Raw genomic sequence first — 19,913 nt, forward strand, 5'->3', positions numbered from 1 at the left:
GTTTGTGTGTGTGTGTGTGTGTGTGTGTGTGTGTGTGTGTGTGTGGGCGCGCGCGCGCGTGCAGGAAGTTGTTTTGAGATACTGTGATTTGTTCTGTCGGGTTTATAGTGCCATAAGCTGTTACTGACTGTAAGACAGTGCAGATTAGATACTTTCAATTTGTTCTGAGTCTTCTGAAGTTAATTGAGCAATTGAACACACAGCAATGTTTGAGTTGTTTGCTGCTATAATAATTAAGATAAAAGTGATTATAAACATAACGTCCTTTTATGATGTGGGTTATATCTCATGGTAACAAAATAAAACTTGCTGTTCTTATTAAGGAAAATTCTCGACAGTTGCATTTACACTGATCAACCAGAATATTGTGACTATCCATCTATTGGCTGCTATGGCCACCTTTGGCACAAATAACAGTGGTGACCTGTCATGGCGTGGCAGCAGTAACACTTTGGTAAGTTGCTATAGGAGTTGGCACTACATCTGCACACGAAAGTCACTTAATTCCCATAAATTCTGGGGAGAGGGAGCGACAAGCTCTGAAGCCAGATTCAGTCACATCCCAGATGTGTTCGATCAGGTTCAGATCCGGTGGGCTGGGAGACCAGCACATCAATTGGAACTCACCACTGTGTTCCTCGAACCACTCCATCATATTCCTACCATTGTCACGTGATGCATTATCTTGTTGAAAAATTCTGCTGCTGTCAGAAAACATGATCGCCATGAAGGGGTGTGCATGGTCTTAAACCAGTGTACGATACTCCTTGGCTGTCGTGGTGCCTTGTATGAGCTCCATTGGACCAAAGGTTGCTCACGTGAATGTTTCCCAGAGCATAATGAAGCTGCCGCCAGCTAGTCTCTGTTCCCCTCTACAGATGTCAAGGACCTGTTCCCCTGGAAGGCGAGGGATTCGCGCTCTCCTATCAGCATGATGAAGGTATTGGGATTCATCATATCATGCAGCGCTCTGCTACTGCACCAATGTCCAGTGCCAATGGTAATGTGGCCATTTCAGTCATAATTAACATACCTGGCTCGTTAGTTGCAGAGGCCCATTGTTAGGAGTGTTCGGTGCACTGTGAGATCAGACACACTTTTACTCTGCCTAGCATTCTAGTCTAATGTTAGTTCTGTCCTGTTTTACCAGTCTGCCCAGCCTACAATGTCTAACATCTGTAATTTGTGGGTGGCTGCCCTACCCCACGATGTCTAGGTGTAGTTTCACCTTGGTTTTGCCACGTGTTGAAGACATTCACCAGAGCACTCCTTGAACATCCAAGAAGTTGTGCAGTTTTCGAAGTGCTTATGCCGAGCCTCTGGGCGTCACAATCTGCCTCGTCAAACTCAAGATACATTGCATGCCTTCCCTGTTCTACACAAGGACACCCTCCTGCGGGCCTGGGGGTTAGAATAGGCCCGAGGTATTCCTGCCTGTTGTAAGAGGCGACTAAAAGGAGTCTCACACCTTTCGACCTTTGCGATGGTCCCCTATAGGATTTTACCGCCATTTCTCAAAATTTTCCCGAAGATCGAGCCAGTTGGGGAAGGATGCCTTAGGTGGTGCATCGTGTCCATTGTGCATTGAGATCTTTAGCCCACTTTCTCGTCGTCACACTGCAGTTCAGCTCATTCTCTGTCTCTTGGGTGAGCTCATCTGGGTGCATTTTTCACCATGCACTATGCAGTGTCACTTTTTCACCGACAGTGACCATTGACTTCTTTGCACCTCATATCCAGCATGGTAGCCCGTGCGTTGTGGTGGGGCTGCCATATCCCCTGTTGGTTGTAGCACCCTGACAACACAGGGATTGCTTTGCTGATGCCTGTGCCATCAACTCCCCACGTATGCCAAGGAGTAGATGCCCATCATCCTGGGGCATTGGGACTCCCAGCAATGGCCAACCTGCCCGGTGGCCTTTCCTGCAGCTGGGTGGCGCCCCTGGTCAGAGTGGCTGGCATCAGGGCGGATGACACATGAAGTAGTGTACCACATCATCACTTACTGGTGATCAAACACCAGCAGTCTCTAAGCGTTCCAAGTGTCAGTACAATGCAAGGAAGTGTGACCCTAAATCATTCCCCTCCCTGGCCACACAATGGGAGGAACACCAGGCTAAGGATGGCAGCGAACCTTACTCACTCTGATACCTCGTATGTACGAGAACTGATGGGGACTCCTTTGTTTTGATGAAGCCACTTTTTTTTTTGTAGAGCATTTAGAGGACAAGTCTGGGGAGGTGGAGGGCTTGTTCAAAATGTGACCTGGGTCAGTCTTGATAAGAACAGCATCCTCTGCCCAGTCACGGACTTTAATTGCTTATAACAAGTTGGGAGATGATTCTGTTACCATCCCGCAACAGAAGAGCTTAAATATTGTCCAAGGTATTACCTTCCACAGAGACCTTCTTTTGCAATCTGACGACGAGCTGCACACCAGTTTAGAGCGGCGAGGTGTACATTTCATGCAGGGCATCCATTGGGGTCTGAGGGATAATCAGGTTGCCATCGATGCCTTCATCTTAGCCTTTGAGGGCGATGCCTTACCTGAGAAGGTCAAGGTGATGGTCTACCACTGTGATGTCAAGCCCTATATTCCTCCCATGATGCAGTGCTTTAAGTGCTAAAAGTTCGGCCATATGTCTTCCCACCGTACTTCCAGCCCCATCTGTCGAGATTGTGGATGTCCATCACATCCCAATACTCTATGTGCCCCGCCTCCCATCTGTGTCAGCTGCGGAGAGCATCATTCACCTTGCTCACCAGACTGCAGGATTTTACAGAAAGAGAGGACAATCATGGAATACAAGACCCTGGCCAACTGACCTGCACTGAGTCTAAGAGAAAATATGTTCGCCTACATCCTGTGGTTATGACTTCCTCATACGCCGCCGCTACGAGAACAGTTGTAGCCCCATCAGTTCCGTGAATTTCAGTCGGCTCTCAGTGCCAGAAGGATAAACCTGCCCCCTTGGTGGTGGTGGTGGTGGTGGTGGTGGTGGTGGTGGTGGTGGTGGTCACTCCCCCCCCCCCCCTTACCCTGTTGCTCCCGCACCACCTACCTTGGGTGCACTCCCCCCCACCCCCAACCATCGGGGACACCAGTCCCCATTTCTGAGCTGGAAAAGCGAAAGTCTTCTTCGGCTCTCCTCGTCAGGTAGGGGTCCTTTGGGTCACTCCCTTCCCAGGTTTCTGCTAATGGGAAATATGACGTCCACCAGTGGCTGAAGTGCCCAAAAGCAGCTGGTTGTAGCGCTTCACGATCATCCTCAAAGACTGAATCAGTGAAGCCTTCCTTGCCCGAGAAACCCAAGGAGCAGTGAGAAAAGTCCAAAAAGAAGACCCCTAAGACTGAGGAAATTGCGGTGGCACCCACACCACTGCTACCTACAAGCTCTGCATCTTGGGATAAGGTGAGGATTCTGGCATCCGCTGAGGACCTAGATCTCGCCAGACCTTCAGGCACAATGGATATAGACTGCTCAGGGAATAAGTCGGTGGCAGCAGTTGAACCCAAGGTGTAAACTGCCTCATTGAATGTTCCATGCCTTCCCAGTCTCACAATGACGTCATCCTTCAGTGGGATTGTGGCCGTTTTGTCCACTGCCTGACTGAGCTACGGCAACTGTTAAACTTTATACCTGCTTTCTGCATTGCCCTCCAGGAAACCTGGTACCTGGCATTGGGGACCCGTGCCCTCCATGGCTATAAGGGATATTACAGGGACAATAGCAACTATAATCAAGTGTCAGATGGAGTTTGCATTTATGTCCTAAACTCAGTATGTAGTGAAACTGTGCCCCTTCAAACCCCTCTTGAAGCTGTGGCTGTCAGAATGACGACACAGGAAATAACTGTCTGCAATGTATATCGTCCTCCTGATGGTGCATTACCCTTGAATGTATTAGATGCGCTTACTGATGAACTCCCAAAACCTTTCCTACTTTTGGGAGATTTTAACACCCATAACCCCTTGTGGGGTGGCACCGTGCTTACTGGCTGAGGCAGAGATGTCGAAACTTTACTGTATCAGTTCGACCTCTGCCTCTTAAATACTGGGACCGCCACACTTCATTGTGGCTCATTGTAGTTACTCGGCCACTGATTTATCAATTTGCAGCCCAGGTCTTCTCCCATCTATCCACTGGAGAACACATGACGACCTGTGTGGTAGTGACCACTTCCCCATCTTCCTGTCACTGCTCCAGCGTCGGGCCCACGTACGCCTGCCCAGATGGACTTTAAACAAGGTGGACTAGGAACCTTTCACCTCTGCTGTCACCATTGACTCTTCCTCATGTGGTAACATTGATGTGATGGTTGAGCAGGTGACTACCACAGTTGTTTCTGTGGCGGAAAACGCGATCCGTCACTCTGTAGGTTGCCCCCAGCGAAAGGCGGAAGTTGCTGAGACAATTAAGGAGCGTCGGTGAGCTCTACAGCAGCATAAGTGGCACCTTTCCCTGGAGCATCTCATAGCCTTTAAGTGACCCCTTGCCCGCGTTCGCCAACTTATCAAAAGATGGAAGCACAAGTGTTGGGAGAGATACGTCTCGACCATTGGGTGCCATACATCAACTTCTCACCAACAGGTGTCCCTGGCATTAACATAAATGGCGTGTTATCTACCAACGCAAACACGATTGCTGTCCACTCTGCTGTGGTGCGATGGCATCTTTTCATCATTTCGGTGCTTAAACCTGGTAAAAACCCACTTGATGTGGATAGCTATCGACCCATCAGCCTCGCCAACGTTGTTTGTAAGCTGCTGGAATGTATGGTGTGTGGGCGGTTGGGTTGGGTCCTCAAGTCACGTCGCCTACTGGCTCCAAGTCACGGCGGCTTCCGGCAGGGGCACTCTACCACTGATAATCTTGTGTCCCTCGAGTCTGCCATCCGAACAGCCTTTTTCAATCGCCAACACCTTGTTGCCATCTAGTTTGATCTACACAAATCCTGTGACACCACCTGGCGACATTGTATTCTTGCCACATAACACAGGTGGGGTCTCAGAGGCCCGCTCTCAATTTATATTCAATATTTCCTGTCACTTTGTACTTTCTGTGTCCAAGTTGGTGCCTCCCGTAGTTCCCCCAATATCCAGGAGTGTGGGGTCCCGCAGGGCTCCGTATTGAGTGTATCTCTATTTTTAGTGACCATTAATGGTCTAGCAGCAGCTGTAGGGCCCATCGGTCTCAACCTCTCTGTATGCAGATGGCTTCTGCATTTCATACTGTTCCACCAGTACTGGTGTTTCTGAGCGGCATCTACAGTGAGCCCTCCACAAGGTGCAGTCAAGGGCTCTAGCCCACGGTTTCCAGTTTTCGGCTACAAAGCCGTGTATTATGCACTTCTGTCAGCGTCGTACCATTCATCCGAAACCAGAACTTTACCTCAAGGACGATCTACTCACTGTAGTGGAGGCATCGATTCTTAGGACTTGTTTTCGACACCGCGTGACTTGGCTTCCTTACCTTCGTCAATTTAAGGGGAAGTGTTGGCAGCACCTCTGTGCCCTCTGCTGCATGAGCAACACTAACTGGGGTGCAGATCCCTCTACTCTGCTGCAGCTCTACAGAGCCCTTGTTCAATCCTGCCTTGACTATGGGAGTGTGGTTTATGGTTCGGTGGCACCCTTAGCATTGCATTTAGTCGACCCAGTGCATCACTGTGGCGTTTGCCTAGCGACAGGAGTTTTTAGGATGAGCCCACTGACCAACATCTTGGTTGGGGTCGGAGTCCCTCCATTGCAGGCTAGGCGTGCGCAATTGCTCTACAGTTACATTCCACACATTCGTAGTTCTGCGCATCTGAATTACAGTCTCCTTTTCCCGCCCAAGGCAGTTCATCTCCTTCATCGGCAACCCTTCTCTCTGAACTGGAGTCCTTGCCTTTACCACCTATACTTGAGGTTCATTCATGGACACCTCCATGGTGTACACCTAGGCCGCAGCTTTGCGTGGAACTTTCACATGGCGCTAAGGACTTGGTTAACCCTGCGACTCTCTGCTGTCGCTTCCTCTCGATTCTTGACATGTACCGGGGCAATGAAGTGGTTTACACTGAGGGCTCGATGGCTGATGGTCACGTTGGCTTTGCCTGTGTCCATGGAGGACACACAGAACAGCACTCCTTACCAGATGGCTGCAGTGTTTTCAGTGCCAAGCTGGCGGCCATATCTCGTGCTCTTGAGCCCATCCGCTCATGCCCAGTTGACTCATTTCTCCTGTGTACTGACTCCTCATACAGTGTACAAGCTGTGGACCAGTGCTACCCTCGTCATTCTTTGGCAGCGACCATCCAGGCGCCTCTCGCAGGGACTCTGTGGTTCTCTGTCGGCTCCCCATTGACCATACGTAGCTGATGCATGGTTGCCTTCTCCTCCGTCGCAAGGACCCACCTCGGTGTCACTGTGGCTCACGAATGACGGTCGTCCATCTCTTGCTGGACTGTCCACTTTTAGCCGCTCTGTGACAGACCTTTAACTTTCCCAGCAACCAAACTTGGTTGTTGGGCGACAATGCCTAAATAGCAGCTTTAGTTTTACGTTTTATTCGTTGTGTGTCCTCCACCCTAGTGCTTTCAGGGTGGAGGCTTTAATGTATTGCAGAGTGGCTGGTTTTTCCTTTGTATCCTCATGGTCAGCAAGCCATGGTAATCTGCTTTCTTTTTTTAACCTATTCTACCTGTTTTTTGCGTCTTTGTGGTTTTCTTGTCCCCTTTTGTCCATTCAAGTGTTTGTTGCCCTTTAGTCATTGTTGTGGTTTTTCCTTTCATTTTAGTGTTGTCTCATTCTCACACTTGTGGCACTGTTTCCTTCGGAAAAAGGGACTGATGACCTCGTAGTTTGGTCCCTTCCCCCCTCTTTTAAACCAACCAACACACAGACAGCATGCTCACTGAAAGTACATGCACTGTGTGTGTCTGGCGAGCACTCATGTCTCACGAGACAATGCTGCTGTCACCTGAACAGGTTTATATCGATAGTATGTCTATGGTCAGTGTTCTAGCTTATCAGTGTATGGTCTTGGAAGGGGATTTAGTGAAGCTGTTGAAATCTGTGAAATCATACATCCCATCTTTATGAGAACATTAGTGTTTCAGTAGAGCTAATGACTGGTGCATTTAATTAGATAATACTCAGTGAAAGTAATTACAATTAAGTTGAGACTTAATAAAGTAATCACAAAAGTGGCAAAAATTACACCTAATAGAAAGATGGAGAGTGACTCTTTTGTAATGGAAATTAAAATTAATTGCAGTGACAGATTCAGTCAGTCAGCATCTATACACATAAACTGAAACTACTTATGTTCTTTGTGTATACAGTGTGTTTCAGGCAGAATATTAAATATTTTAGGTGGGGATAGTACAGACTACCTCGAATAAAACATTACATATATCATGTCCAACTTTCGTTGCTTACAGAGATGCAAATGACTACAGAGAAATTTCATGTGTCTTGTTGATATGTCAATTGCTGTGGGTGTTTATTTATTGATAGTAATTTTTGTATGCAATTAAAGTTGTGAAATTATGCTTGAGTGGTGTAATTGAATTTTTCGACTGTGATTGTGATTTTGATTTGTTAGCCAATTATACTGCATCATTAAAGCATGCTGCACATATTTACAAATGCTGAGTATGCTGATATGACATTTGTGTCCGTGTTTTGTAATGAAACACTGCTGCATCTTTAGGTAATAGGATAGATGATTTCCTAACCACAGAGTACCAGATTCAAGAGCGCTTACTAAAGTTTTCACTAAACTTCAAGAATCCAGTGCAGCACTCAGTGGTCAGATTGCGGTCTGAGTATGCAAATGAACAGTGAGGATGAAGCAAAAGTATTATTCAGTTGCTGGAATGTACTCCTTGGAAAGGCACATACAGAATTTTTACACATACTGGTGTTCCAAAAACATAAAAATTCAGACATTATGTACGTATTGTCCTTCCTTATTGTTTGCAATGAGTTCAACTCCTTCAAGAAGAAGAAAAAAGGTAGATGATTGGAGTTTTGTCATCAGCTAATAGCAAATAGCCGAGTAATCCCATTGATACTGTTTATTGGTGGGGCCTCATCATTCGTGATTGCATTAGTCACACTCTTTAACTCACATACATGGTGTGACATTGTGGGTACTATACTCCACAATCGATTAAAATAAAATCCTAATAACTCTGAGAAACAAACATTAAAACTTCAAGGAAATTACATAAAATTACTAGGTTACAAAACAACAGACATTCTCTTTTTCATCCATCATCTAGCTCCAGAGATATTTTACCATACTACTTGTGCTGTATATTTAGTCACACAGAACTCCTGTTTTATAGAGCTACTGAAGTCAAGTAGTTCTGCCTGCCTTTGTGTGAAACGGTCCTGGTGCCATTTCATGCTGGTCTTTGTCAGACATAAGAGTTCTTGAAGGCATGTGTGTGTATGTGGCAGTTGACATCACCAATGCTGTTTGTGAAGTAGTAATTGAGGCCTCTAGTGTAAAAGTTGATGTAGTCTGGTCTGACTGCAGTTTTCAACTGACAGGGTAGTTGTCAATGTACCGCCTCTTTTGATGGCGATAGGTATACCAGTTTAACCCTTTTGATGGACTATTTGTTCGGCTTGGCTTTACCAAGAGCGTCATTGCATGTGCATCTCTTTCTGAAACCAGATAGGGTCCTTTGTAGAGCAGTTGTTAGGGTGCTCCAACATCACCCAAGCAGAGCATTGGCTATTGCGTATGACCTGGCACTGTTGAAGGCTGAAAGCTCGAGTTGCAGTTCCTCACTGAAGCACCAAGGAGCCAGGGTCCTCTGTATGGTAGCCCTGTTGTGTGGAGGAAAAAAATCCGAAGGCAGCGGTAAGGTTTCATCATACACTGTTTCTGCACTTGATGTACGAAGGTCAGATTTGAATGCTGTGCATGGCCCCAGTAACTCCAGCAGTAAAGCAGTCAGCCAGGAAGACCTGTGGCACATAAACGCTGACTTAAATGTCCTGTGCCAGTATTCCACCGTGCTGTTGCTGGTTGGATGATAGCTGGTGGAATGATACTGAACAAACTGGCATAGTGTGCTTAGCTCATTGAACAAAGCTGACTCACACTAACAGTCCTGGTCTTTCTCACATACTTTGAGCACCTGGACCATGATATCCTGTGTTTCTGGTTTCTGCCGCAATGTCCGTGACAGGAGAAGCCTTGACCCATTGGGTAGACCTGTTGATAGCTGTGAGAATATATTTTAATCCTTGCGCTGGTGATAGTGGCCCCATGAGTTCTATGTACATATGAGAAAAACGACCTGTCTGCTCCTCAAAAGAACCAAGCAGTTTATGAACAGGACGTCCTACTTTGGCCCCTTGACAAGGTGAGCACGTTTTTTAACCCATAAGCGGCAATCTCGTGAAAACAGTGAATTGACAGGCTTCAACTTGCATTTATAAATCCTTGATTACTTCATAGACTGCAGAAGTTCCCAAAAGTAGGCAATCTAGTTTTTCTGTGCCTCAGACAACTTCCAAGAAGAAAAATCGAGCAACTTTCGTGATCCGTTTATCTTTTGTTGTAGCATCGCCTTATTGCAGTCTACTAGTGTCAACGACCACTGCTAGTGCTGCTGAAGGTATGGGACGAAGCAGAAGTACTGCTTCTCCCACAAATGATTTAACTTTATAAATGCTACTAACATCTCCAGGGTTCTTACAACAGCTCGCTGTCCCCTCGAATGTCTGCCTGAAAGCACTGCTGAGAGTGGTGCCTATCCCTCAGCTGCCTGTGTTAGATGATGTCTGTGAAAAATGACGATTCCCAAGAACCAGCATAACTGTTTATATGTTTCTGGGGTTATTCAATGTCCCAGAAAATTCTCTACTTCTTTGCGAAGGGCACAATTGTCTCTGTTAATCTGCAAACCACATCCAGCAAGTCTTCCAAAAATAGACTGTAAGTGGTTTTTGTGGTTATAAGTGAAAGTAAAAAAAATTAACACATCATCCAGATGTGCAAAATAGAAGTTAAAAGCTGGGTAAGCAGATGGCTGATTACTTTTGCTTGCCAGTTACATGAAGTGTGCATGGTACCTGCACAGTTTCCCCTGTTAGCTACTGTCAACTCATGCTCTGCGTCATCTTTCTGGTTGTGTGCCAATGGACCTGTTTGGAACTGCGTGAATTTGCTGCTTGAGAGCATTGAAGTTGCATCGTAGCACACTCAGCTAGTGGGGTTTGTTGATCTTTACCCTCGTTGTTTGTGTCTGTATTCCCCATGTTGTGACGTCCAATTTGTGAAACTTCTCTCATGTCCAAGAGTACTAGCACGTGGTAAAGTTGATCTGCAACTAAGTAGCTGCAAGTCAAGAGAAGAGTTGGTGACAGAAATTTTGCTGCACTCTTGACCATGGAAGGTAACTGGCTCATCCAAACTTGCCTTAGCATAGAGTCAGAAACCTCAGGTGCAAGAACCAGTGATCGTAGGTGTTGCCAAAAGACCAAAGGAATTTTGTCTTCTATTGTTTCTCTTTACAGCACTTGCTGAATGTGAATGACTGTTGGTTTGCACACTCATTGATTTTGATGTGTGTATATTTCCTTTCCAAGAGTATTGTGCACTAGGTCTGCTAGTGACAGTAATTTTTGCGAGTCCAATGTTCTCACAGTGATGAATTGAATGGTATTGTCCGTGGTTCTGTAGGCTTCAAACGAGAGATCAGGAAGTTGGGACCAAAGGTGTGGCATCGGCAGCATATACAGTGGCGCAACAAATTTACTGTGCAATGTGGAAGGCACAATGCAGCCCATTGGCGAAATGTCTGTAACTTGCTCAGTCGTTAACCTTGGTTGTGGAACATGCTCCTGATATGCGTTCTGAGAGTATAGAGTCTGCCCCTTCAGGCGAACTTATTTCACTCATAATTGATTTATCTTCTGTCATAGTCGGGGTCACCACTTGTGGGTACCATCCTATCTAGTTTATTAAAGGATTTCATAACTTAATTTTATTTGCTACTATCACTTCCAAAGTCTCAATAATTGTGAGAAACACACATTAAAACTTCAAGGAAATTACATAAAATTACTAGGTTACTAAACAACAGTGAAGATCCTCTTTTTCATGTGTCATGTAGGTTCAGAGATAGTCTACCATACTACTTGTTCTCCTGCTCACCTTGCCACAATGTACACACACATGCCTTTGTGGAGAAATATTTTCAAGAACCCTTCTCTGTAAATCTAAATCTACATCTAGACTTTGCAAACCAGAACGAAGTGTATGGTATGGGGTATGTGCCATTGTACTAGTTGTTAGGGTTTCTTCTTGTTCCTTTCTCGTATGGAGCACTGAAAGAATGATTGTTTGAATGTGTCTGTGCTTACTGTAATTATTCTAATCTTATTCTCACAATCTCTATGTGAGTGATATGTTGGGGGTTGTCGTACATTTCTAGGGTCATCATTTAAAGCTTGTTCTTGAAACTCTATGTACACTTTCTCAGGGTAGTTATGCTTATCTTCAAGAAACTGCCAGTTAAGTTCCTTCAGCATCTTTGTGACACTCTCTCACGGATCAAACAGACCTGTGACTATTCGTGCTCTGTATACATTAAAAATCCCCCGTGAGTCCTATTTGATAAAAGTCCCACACACATTAGTAGTATTCTAGTACAGGTCACACAAGTAATTTGTAAGCAGTCTCCTTCATAGACTGATTGCACTTCCCTAGTGTTCTGCCAATAAACCGAAGTTTACAACCTGCTTTATTCATGACTGAACCTATGTGATCATTCTACTTCATATTGTTAGTGTTACAGTCTGATTTTGTATGAGTTGGCCGATTGCCATAGTGACTCATTGATATTATAGTCGTAGGGTACTTTGTTTTCTCATTTTGTGAAGTGTGAAATTTGTGGTGTGTCAAGTTAGGCAATCAGTTAATTGTTCATAGTGTCCCACTATCTAGACTTTCTTGAAAATCTGCTTCCAGCATTATGGGAAGAGGTTCCTTTAGCCGCAGGGATGGTTATGTGCTTCTAGAATGCTCATTTTAGTTATTGGGCAACCTAACGTTCCTTGAAAGATAAATCTGAATTATTTCTTTATATTGCCTGTTGTTAGGAATATTAGATTTCCTTTGTAATCCTGTCTACAAAGCTCCACAGAATCTCCAGGTGCATCAGCAGAACTTATAAACAGAGTTAATTTATGGTCGGAGGGAATCCACAATGTGCAATTCGGGCCCAATTGGTGAAGCTGGGCAACTTTCGTAGTGGAGGTGTGAAATAGCATTGACCGTGCTGCAGGCTCGTCCACAGCATCAAACTTCATATAGAATCCGTACCATCTGAAAATTGACTTTGTGTATAATAAAATGAGTAGATGATGTAATTGAAATGAGTCTCACCAGTGATCTCATGAGGACTACTTCAAATTTTATCACTCTTTATCTCCACAATTCAATGTTGAACGCATTCCATACGTGTACACAATCCAATTAAACATTCATGGAGTAACCCACATGCACAGAGCATCTAGTATATTTACAATAGATACACAATAATAGGTCGACTACTGTCAGCCAATACACATAACTACCACAGTTAACAAATCCTCACACACGTGCTGTATGGTCATTTCCTATAAGAAAAGGGGATACTAAAAATCAACAGATATGGTCCGGTTTCTTTGTCACCAAGGATGTAAGACCTCCCCATTTAGATTTTCGTTGGTGAGGATAGTTGAAAGGCAAAGTCGAAAAAGAAAAATGCAAACCTACAACAAATTGATTGTTCAGATTACGAATAGCGCTACACTCATAAAAGAAAACCAAAGCACCCTCAGAAAAGCTGCAAGAGGCCTATCAAGAGAATTTGAAACGGCATTGAAGTCAGATGTGGAGTGTAGGAAAATCTACTTTACACTTATTCATTTGTCTTTCTTTAAGAACTTCTGAGAGTATTTGCTTGGTTTACATTCCAACTGCTGTGTGTCTGTAACCAATAAAAATTGAAAAATTATATCAGATGTTTTATTCAAATCAGTCTGTACTACCTCTTCCTAATATATTTACTGTTCTTCCCAAAACATCTAGTGCTATTCAGTTTTACTAGTACTTATGAAACTAAATTATAGCTGTATATTTTGGTCATGTTGTATCTTTTACAGCATTATAAAATACTAAGTTTTATATGTATCTTGAAATAACACCCCTTGTGACTGACGTTAACAAGATGCCATTACATTTGCTTATGCAAGTAAACAGATCATAATTACTTTCTCCATGATCATGTAATTAATTCTGCATCTATATTTCAGCTCTTCCTGCAAGTCTGCATAATACTTACCGGAAATTACAACTTCTTCAATTTGTTGACCATTGTACTATGCTTATCACTATTAGATGATGACTACTTCCTCAAGAAAAAACCACAGAAGGGTATAGTAAATATGCTAAATATTAGCAAGATACTGTAAAATCTGTTACCTTTTTTGCGTTGTTCAATTAAGAGTGACTACTTAATCAGTTATTGTACTTAATGATCTTTCTTACATGTGATCTTTAACAAAATTTTCTTAAATTCCTGTTTTATAAAACAAATGCTACAGGTGCCTCCAATTTCTGGCCCGGGTTATTCAGTAAAGCAGTAACACTTGTAGTGTATGCAGCATTGTTGTATGGCACTGTTGTTTGGTACTCCTTAAGAATCACACCAAAGAATACTATTGAATCTGACATTGGTGAGTACTTCATTTACTGTTCTTTTTGTCACTTGTGTAATTCAGATTCAGTGCTAAACCTTCTTTTCTCCACAATTTACAGCATTCACCAGACAGCAGTTTGATCAAGCATTATCCAAAGCAGTTCCCTTAACTATATATGTGGGACTGGCATCACTTGGACTAGTCATTGTTGAAGCCGTGTCTACAGCACTAGTTGAATCACAAACATTTGCTCGACGTGCTGTAACTGTACTTACAACTCTCCTATATGCTGCTGCTGCACTTTTCATTTTTGCCATCAGCACTGTAAGTACACAAATTGCTATTTTTAAACTGTATCTAAAAAGAAAGATGATGAAACTTACCAAACAAAAGCGCTGGCAGGTCGATAGACACACAAACAAACACAAACATACACACAAAATTCTAGCTTTCGCAACCAATGGTTGCCTCGTCAGGAAAGAGGGAAGGAGAAGGAAAGACAAAAGGATATGGGTTTTAAGGGAGAGGGTAAGGAGTCATTCCAATCCCGGGAGCGGAAAGACTTACCTTAGGGGGAAAAAAGGGAAAAAAGGACAGGTATACACTCGCGCACACACACACACATATCCATCCACACATACACAGACACAAGCAGAAATGTCTGCTTGTGTCTGTGTATGTGTGGATGGATATGTGTGTGTGTGCGCGAGTGTATACCTGTCCTTTTTTCCCTTTTTTCCCCCTAAGGTAAGTCTTTCCGCTCCCGGGATTGGAATGACTCCTTACCCTCTCCCTTAAAACCCATATCCTTTTGTCTTTCCTTCTCCTTCCCTCTTTCCTGACGAGGCAACCATTGGTTGCGAAAGCTAGAATTTTGTGTGTATGTTTGTGTTTGTTTGTGTGTCTATCGACCTGCCAGCGCTTTTGTTTGGTAAGTTTCATCATCTTTCTTTTTAGATATATTTTTCCCACGTGGAATGTTTCCCTCTATTATATTCATATTTTTAAACTGTGTTTGTTAAGGTATTCATCGGAAGATCATTCTTCCAGTGTTATTTGTAACATGTAGAAACATAAATTGGATTAACATCTTAGCTCTTGAATAATTTTTATTAACATTTGAGAGGCATTTTGTTGCTGAAAGTTGAGAAAGACATGATTGATAGTATAAGTACTTCTGTCTTCTTACTGTTACTTGACCAGTTGTGAGATTTCAAGATAAAGCCAGGTCTAGCTAACTGTGGTATAACTGAGTTGGTGTCATTTCATTCATCTGTTACTAATACTTGGAATAGCGTTCTCATTAATTCAGGTTTGTGATATGCAGATATTCTGCCATCATCTGATGAAATTTGAATTGTAAAAGTGAGTGAAAAGTGTTCAAAATGCCAGAATTATGCTTTTGTGAATGCTGTGAGACCAATGGACGTCGCAGGCGTTTCAGTAACTTCATAAAAACTCAGTGTGTTGCTGTTGCCACATCTAATTAAAATATTAATAAAACACGTATTACTGAGCTTGAAAGTAACGTGTACACACAACACAATGCTCCATAGCCAGTTAAGTAAAGAATAGTACATACGTCATGTGTTTCTGAAGTCTAGAATAAAACATGGAAACATGGTGGGGACAAAGCGTGTCAATTTGCCGATGCCCAAATGTTTGCGTGCAGTGGAGTTGATTTAGAAGTGTGATGCACAAAAAAAAAGGAAATATTATACCTAGCAGTGTCAATAAAAGTTGCCAATTGGTGGTTGTCCATACATCTATACTAATAATAAAACTCTAAAGCTGTCTTCTCTATCTGCTTGCCTTTCTGAATATGCTAATCTCCAAAATGACTAGAAGATTTTTTTGTGGAGTTTCCACAGGTAACTTTACGATAACTTGGCTTAATTTCATCAAAATAGGAACATGGCAGAAAGGTATCATAATTTAAAGTTTTATCTAAAATTGCCTGCTCAGCTTAGTAGTTCAGATCATGGTGAAGAACCAATAAATGGCGCTGTTACTTTTGTAGCTCACCAAGAAAGTAATAGATGGCACTCTTAGTTTTTTAGCTCAGTGAGAGATGTATTATGAGGAGTTTACGTCAGTGACAGAATTACGTACCACAAACTTGCTTTTATGAATACAGACTAACAGTAAATTTGCGTAACTAGTATATGAGGATTTATTGATTTTTCTTTGTGTATAAAAACTTAATGACATTTCTTTGCGGCTTTCAATAAGTTTAATTTATATCATTTGCTAGGGAAAATGAATTCATAAAGTTTACTGTTTGGTTTGGCTGTCTACTCATTACATTTGGATTTCAATCATTTATAAATAAAAATGCCTAGAAATGTGTTCCTGACTACACCACAATGAGTAAAAGACTGAGGACTGCATGGTTTCAAGAATCAGTTGAAGATCGTGAGCTGAGACTTGCTATGGCTCAAGAACATCAGGCTTGTAATTATTTTTGGAAACTCCTTCCAAACGCACATTGTCACATTGGTCGAAATTGTCAAGTGTTAAAAAGAAAAAATTCTGAAAGTTATAAGCAGCTGATTCATTGGTGGCCAGTAATTTCAGAAATAAAAATTATATGAGACAGCTTGTGTGACAACTGAAGTTCATCAGGATATGAGTCGACATCAGTGATAGAGCTAATAGACAACTGTACACCACCACACTGATTGTGATCAAAATTGGAAGAGGCACTCTTTTGTAGAACAGGAGTAAAAGTATTATAAGTGTGATTCATAAAAACATGCCTTTCATGGTGCTAAGTGGGAGAAAATTTCTGTTTCAGCATTAATGAGCCTGTTGTCGTAATACTGCCAATGAGTTTCTCTAATATTGCTGTGCTATTTAGAGAAAGCACAACTTATAAGGGAAGAACGTGGTTAATGTTTTCTGCTGTAAAAATGCATTCACCCTGGAACCATTAGAAGTTACCCCTAACATTGAGGATGGGGTTTAGGAAAGAAGGTTGGAATGTTGTATTCAATTAAGTTTCAAAAGTGGAGGCTTTTCAGTATTGTTGTGCCTATTTTGAAATGTTTTTGTCAAATAGAAAGACGAATTGCGAAAACACAGTTACAGTGGGAGCACGGGAACACAAATATGTTAGGCTCTATAATCGTGAATGGATATGCTTCCAGTTTATATACTGAATAAAACTAGTAAATATTTTCTCTTTGTTCTCTTATTGAATGATGGCAAAATTTTGAAAAAGGGTGAGAAAAAAATTGAGTATCTGTTAACACAATGTAAGAGAGAGATATACAGGGTGCCTAGAAAGTAGCTTGGTATTGAGAAACGCGAATAAATACTGTGATTATAACACTATTTTTTAAAAATTAATATCGTGCATACATTGTTACACAAGAATGAGAATGTATTCTTTGAACCAAAGTCGGTACCTGTGTCATCAACCAGTCATCTCAAATGACTGTGTATGGAACCCACATTCCTCTGGAGGAAGACACACGGGATATTGCTGATAACATCCCGAACCCATGCTTCCAGTTCTTCCAATGTGTGAGGTTTCGTCAGGTATATACTACATTATTCCCAGCCCCATGAAAGAAGCCATAAAGTGTCAGGCCTGGACTTCTTGCAGGCCACTCATGAAGTCAGTCTCTCTTCCCATCCATTGTCCAGGAAACTTCTCATCCAACCACGAATGCGCTACATTTGCAAAGTGAGGCAATATGCCACACTTTACATTATTTAGGGTCAATTGCCAATTTTTGCACCATACAGGTTGTTATTGTCTTCAGTCCTGAGACTGGTTTGATGCAGCTCTCCATGCTACTCTATCCTGCGCAAGCTTCATCATCTCCCAGTACTTACTGCAACCTACATCCTACTGAATCTGCTTAGTGTATTCATCTCTTCTTGTCAAGTTGTGCCACAAACTCCTCTTCTCCCCAATTCTATTCAATACCTCCTCATTATTTATGTGATCTGCCCATCTAATCTTCAGCATTCTTCTGTAGCACCACATTTCAAAAGCTTCTATTCTCTTCTTGTCCAAACTATTATCGTCCATGTTTCCCTTCCATACATGGCTACACTCCATACGTATACTTTCAGAAACGACTTCCTGACACTTAAATATATACTCGATGTTAACAAATTTCTCTTCAGAAACGCTTTCCTTGCCATTGCCAGTCTACATTTTATATCCTCTCTACTTCGACCATCATCAGTTATTTTGCTTCCCAAATACCATACAGGTATCTTATCTAAATCACTTTGCAATTGGTTTTGATCTTCTGATGACTTTACTAGATGACAAATGACAGTATCATCTACAAACAACCTAAGACGGCTGCCTCAGATTGTCCCCTAAATCAATAAATATAACGAACAGCAGAGGGCATATAACACTACCTTGGGGAATGCCAGAAATCACTTCTGTTTTACTCAGTGACTTTTCATCAACTCATTGACTTTCCATCAGTTAGCATGACTTTTCATCAACTCAGTGACTTTCCATCAGTTAGCACAAACTGTGACCTGTGTGACTGGAAATCACAAATCCGGTCATATAACTCAGATGATATTTTTATTTTATTTATTTATTTATTGTTCCGTGGGACCACAGTAAGGAGAAGTCTCCATGGTCATGGAATGAGTCAATACATGAAATTATAACACGATTGTAGAAACAGATAAAATGAAATATAAGAAACATATTCAGGCGACAAGTCGTAAGTTTAAATAAAGAAAATCAACAATGTAACACTGGAATTTGCTTAATTTTTTAGCTCTTCCAGGAGCTCCTCGACAGAATAGGAGGAGTGAGCCATGAGGAAACTCTTCAGTTTCGACTTAAGTGTTTGGGCTACTGCTAAGATTTTTGAGTTCTTGTGGTAGCTTACTGAAAATGGATGCAGCAGAATACTGCACTCCTTTCTGCACAAGAGTCAAGGAAGTGCATTCCACATGCAGATTTGATTTCTGCCTAGTTTTAACTGAGTGAAAGCTGCTAACTCTTGGGAATAAGCTTATATTGCTAACAACAAACGACATTAAAGAAAATATGTACTGTGAGGGCAATTCAGTTACCAGCCGCTTGTGAGGTATGGCATTAAAAGCCTTCTGGAAATCTGGAAATACAGAATCAATTTTAAATCCTTTGTCGATAGCACTCAACACTTCGCGATTAAAGAGCAACTTGTGTTTCGCAAGAACAATGTTTTCTAAATCTGTGTTGGCTATGTATTAACAGACCATTCTCTTCGAGGTAATTCATAGTGTTCGAACACAATATATATTCCAAAATGCTGCTGCATATTAATGTTAATGATGTGGGCTTGTAATTTAGTGGACCACTTCTATTGCCTTTCTTGAATGTTGCTTTGACCTGTGCAACTTTCCAGTCTGTGGATACAGATCTTTCATCGAGCAAGTGTTTGTATATGATTGTTAAGTACAGAGCAACTGCATCAGCATACTCTGAAAGGGATTTAAGCGGTGTACAGTCTGGACCAGAAGACTTGCTTTTATTAAGTGATTTAAGTTTCCCTTTTATTAAGTGATTTAAGTTGCTTCACTATTGTGAGGGCATCTATGTCATAAAAATAACATCTTCGTTGCTATCCCAAGCAGTTACTATTGACCAAACATAATTTTCAAGTATCTGCATGTTGCCTTCTGCGTTAATTGTGCTGCACAGGATAAATTGCTTAAAAGCATTTGTGGCACTTTTGTACGATGCTGCATCTTCTCCACCATAACGCTAAGTTTCTGTTCTGGCCAATAATGGCAATTGTGTCTACTGATAAAACCTTCAACATAGAATATGGCCTCATCACTGCAGAGGACGTTACTGACAAGGCAACCTCCCCACCGCACCCCCCTCAGATTTAGTTATAAGTTGGCACAATGGATAGGCCTTGAAAAACTGAACACAGATCAAGCGAGAAAACAGGAAGAAGTTGTGTGGAACTATGAAAAAAATAAGTAAAATATACAAACTGAGTAGTCCATGCGCAAGATAGGCAACATCAAGGATAGTATAAGCTCAGGAGTGCCGTGGTCTTGTGGTTAGCGTGAGCAGCTGCAGAATGAGAGGTCCTTGGTTCAAGTCTTCCCTCGAGTGAGAAGTTTACTTTCTTTATTTTCGCAAAGTTATGATCTGTCCCTTCATTCATTGACATCTCTGTTCACTGTAATAAGTTTAGTGTCTGTGTTTTGCGACCACACTGCAAAACCG

The 19,913-nt window shown here is 42.3% G+C and overlaps 1 protein-coding gene across 1 annotated transcript in view; it reads left to right on the forward strand.

Annotated features, from left to right (window-relative positions):
* Positions 1-19,913, forward strand: part of LOC126473650 (lipase maturation factor 2-like) — a 75,674-nt gene that overhangs the window by 30,085 nt on the left and 25,676 nt on the right. The window contains exons 6-8 of the mRNA XM_050100873.1: positions 13,313-13,433; positions 13,604-13,735; positions 13,818-14,023. Coding sequence (XP_049956830.1) covers positions 13,313-13,433; positions 13,604-13,735; positions 13,818-14,023 — 459 coding nt within the window. The remainder of the gene's footprint in view (positions 1-13,312; positions 13,434-13,603; positions 13,736-13,817; positions 14,024-19,913) is intronic.

This window comes from Schistocerca serialis, chromosome 4 (assembly GCF_023864345.2).
Source record: "Schistocerca serialis cubense isolate TAMUIC-IGC-003099 chromosome 4, iqSchSeri2.2, whole genome shotgun sequence".
In the NCBI taxonomy this organism is placed as follows: Eukaryota; Metazoa; Arthropoda; class Insecta; order Orthoptera; family Acrididae; genus Schistocerca; species Schistocerca serialis.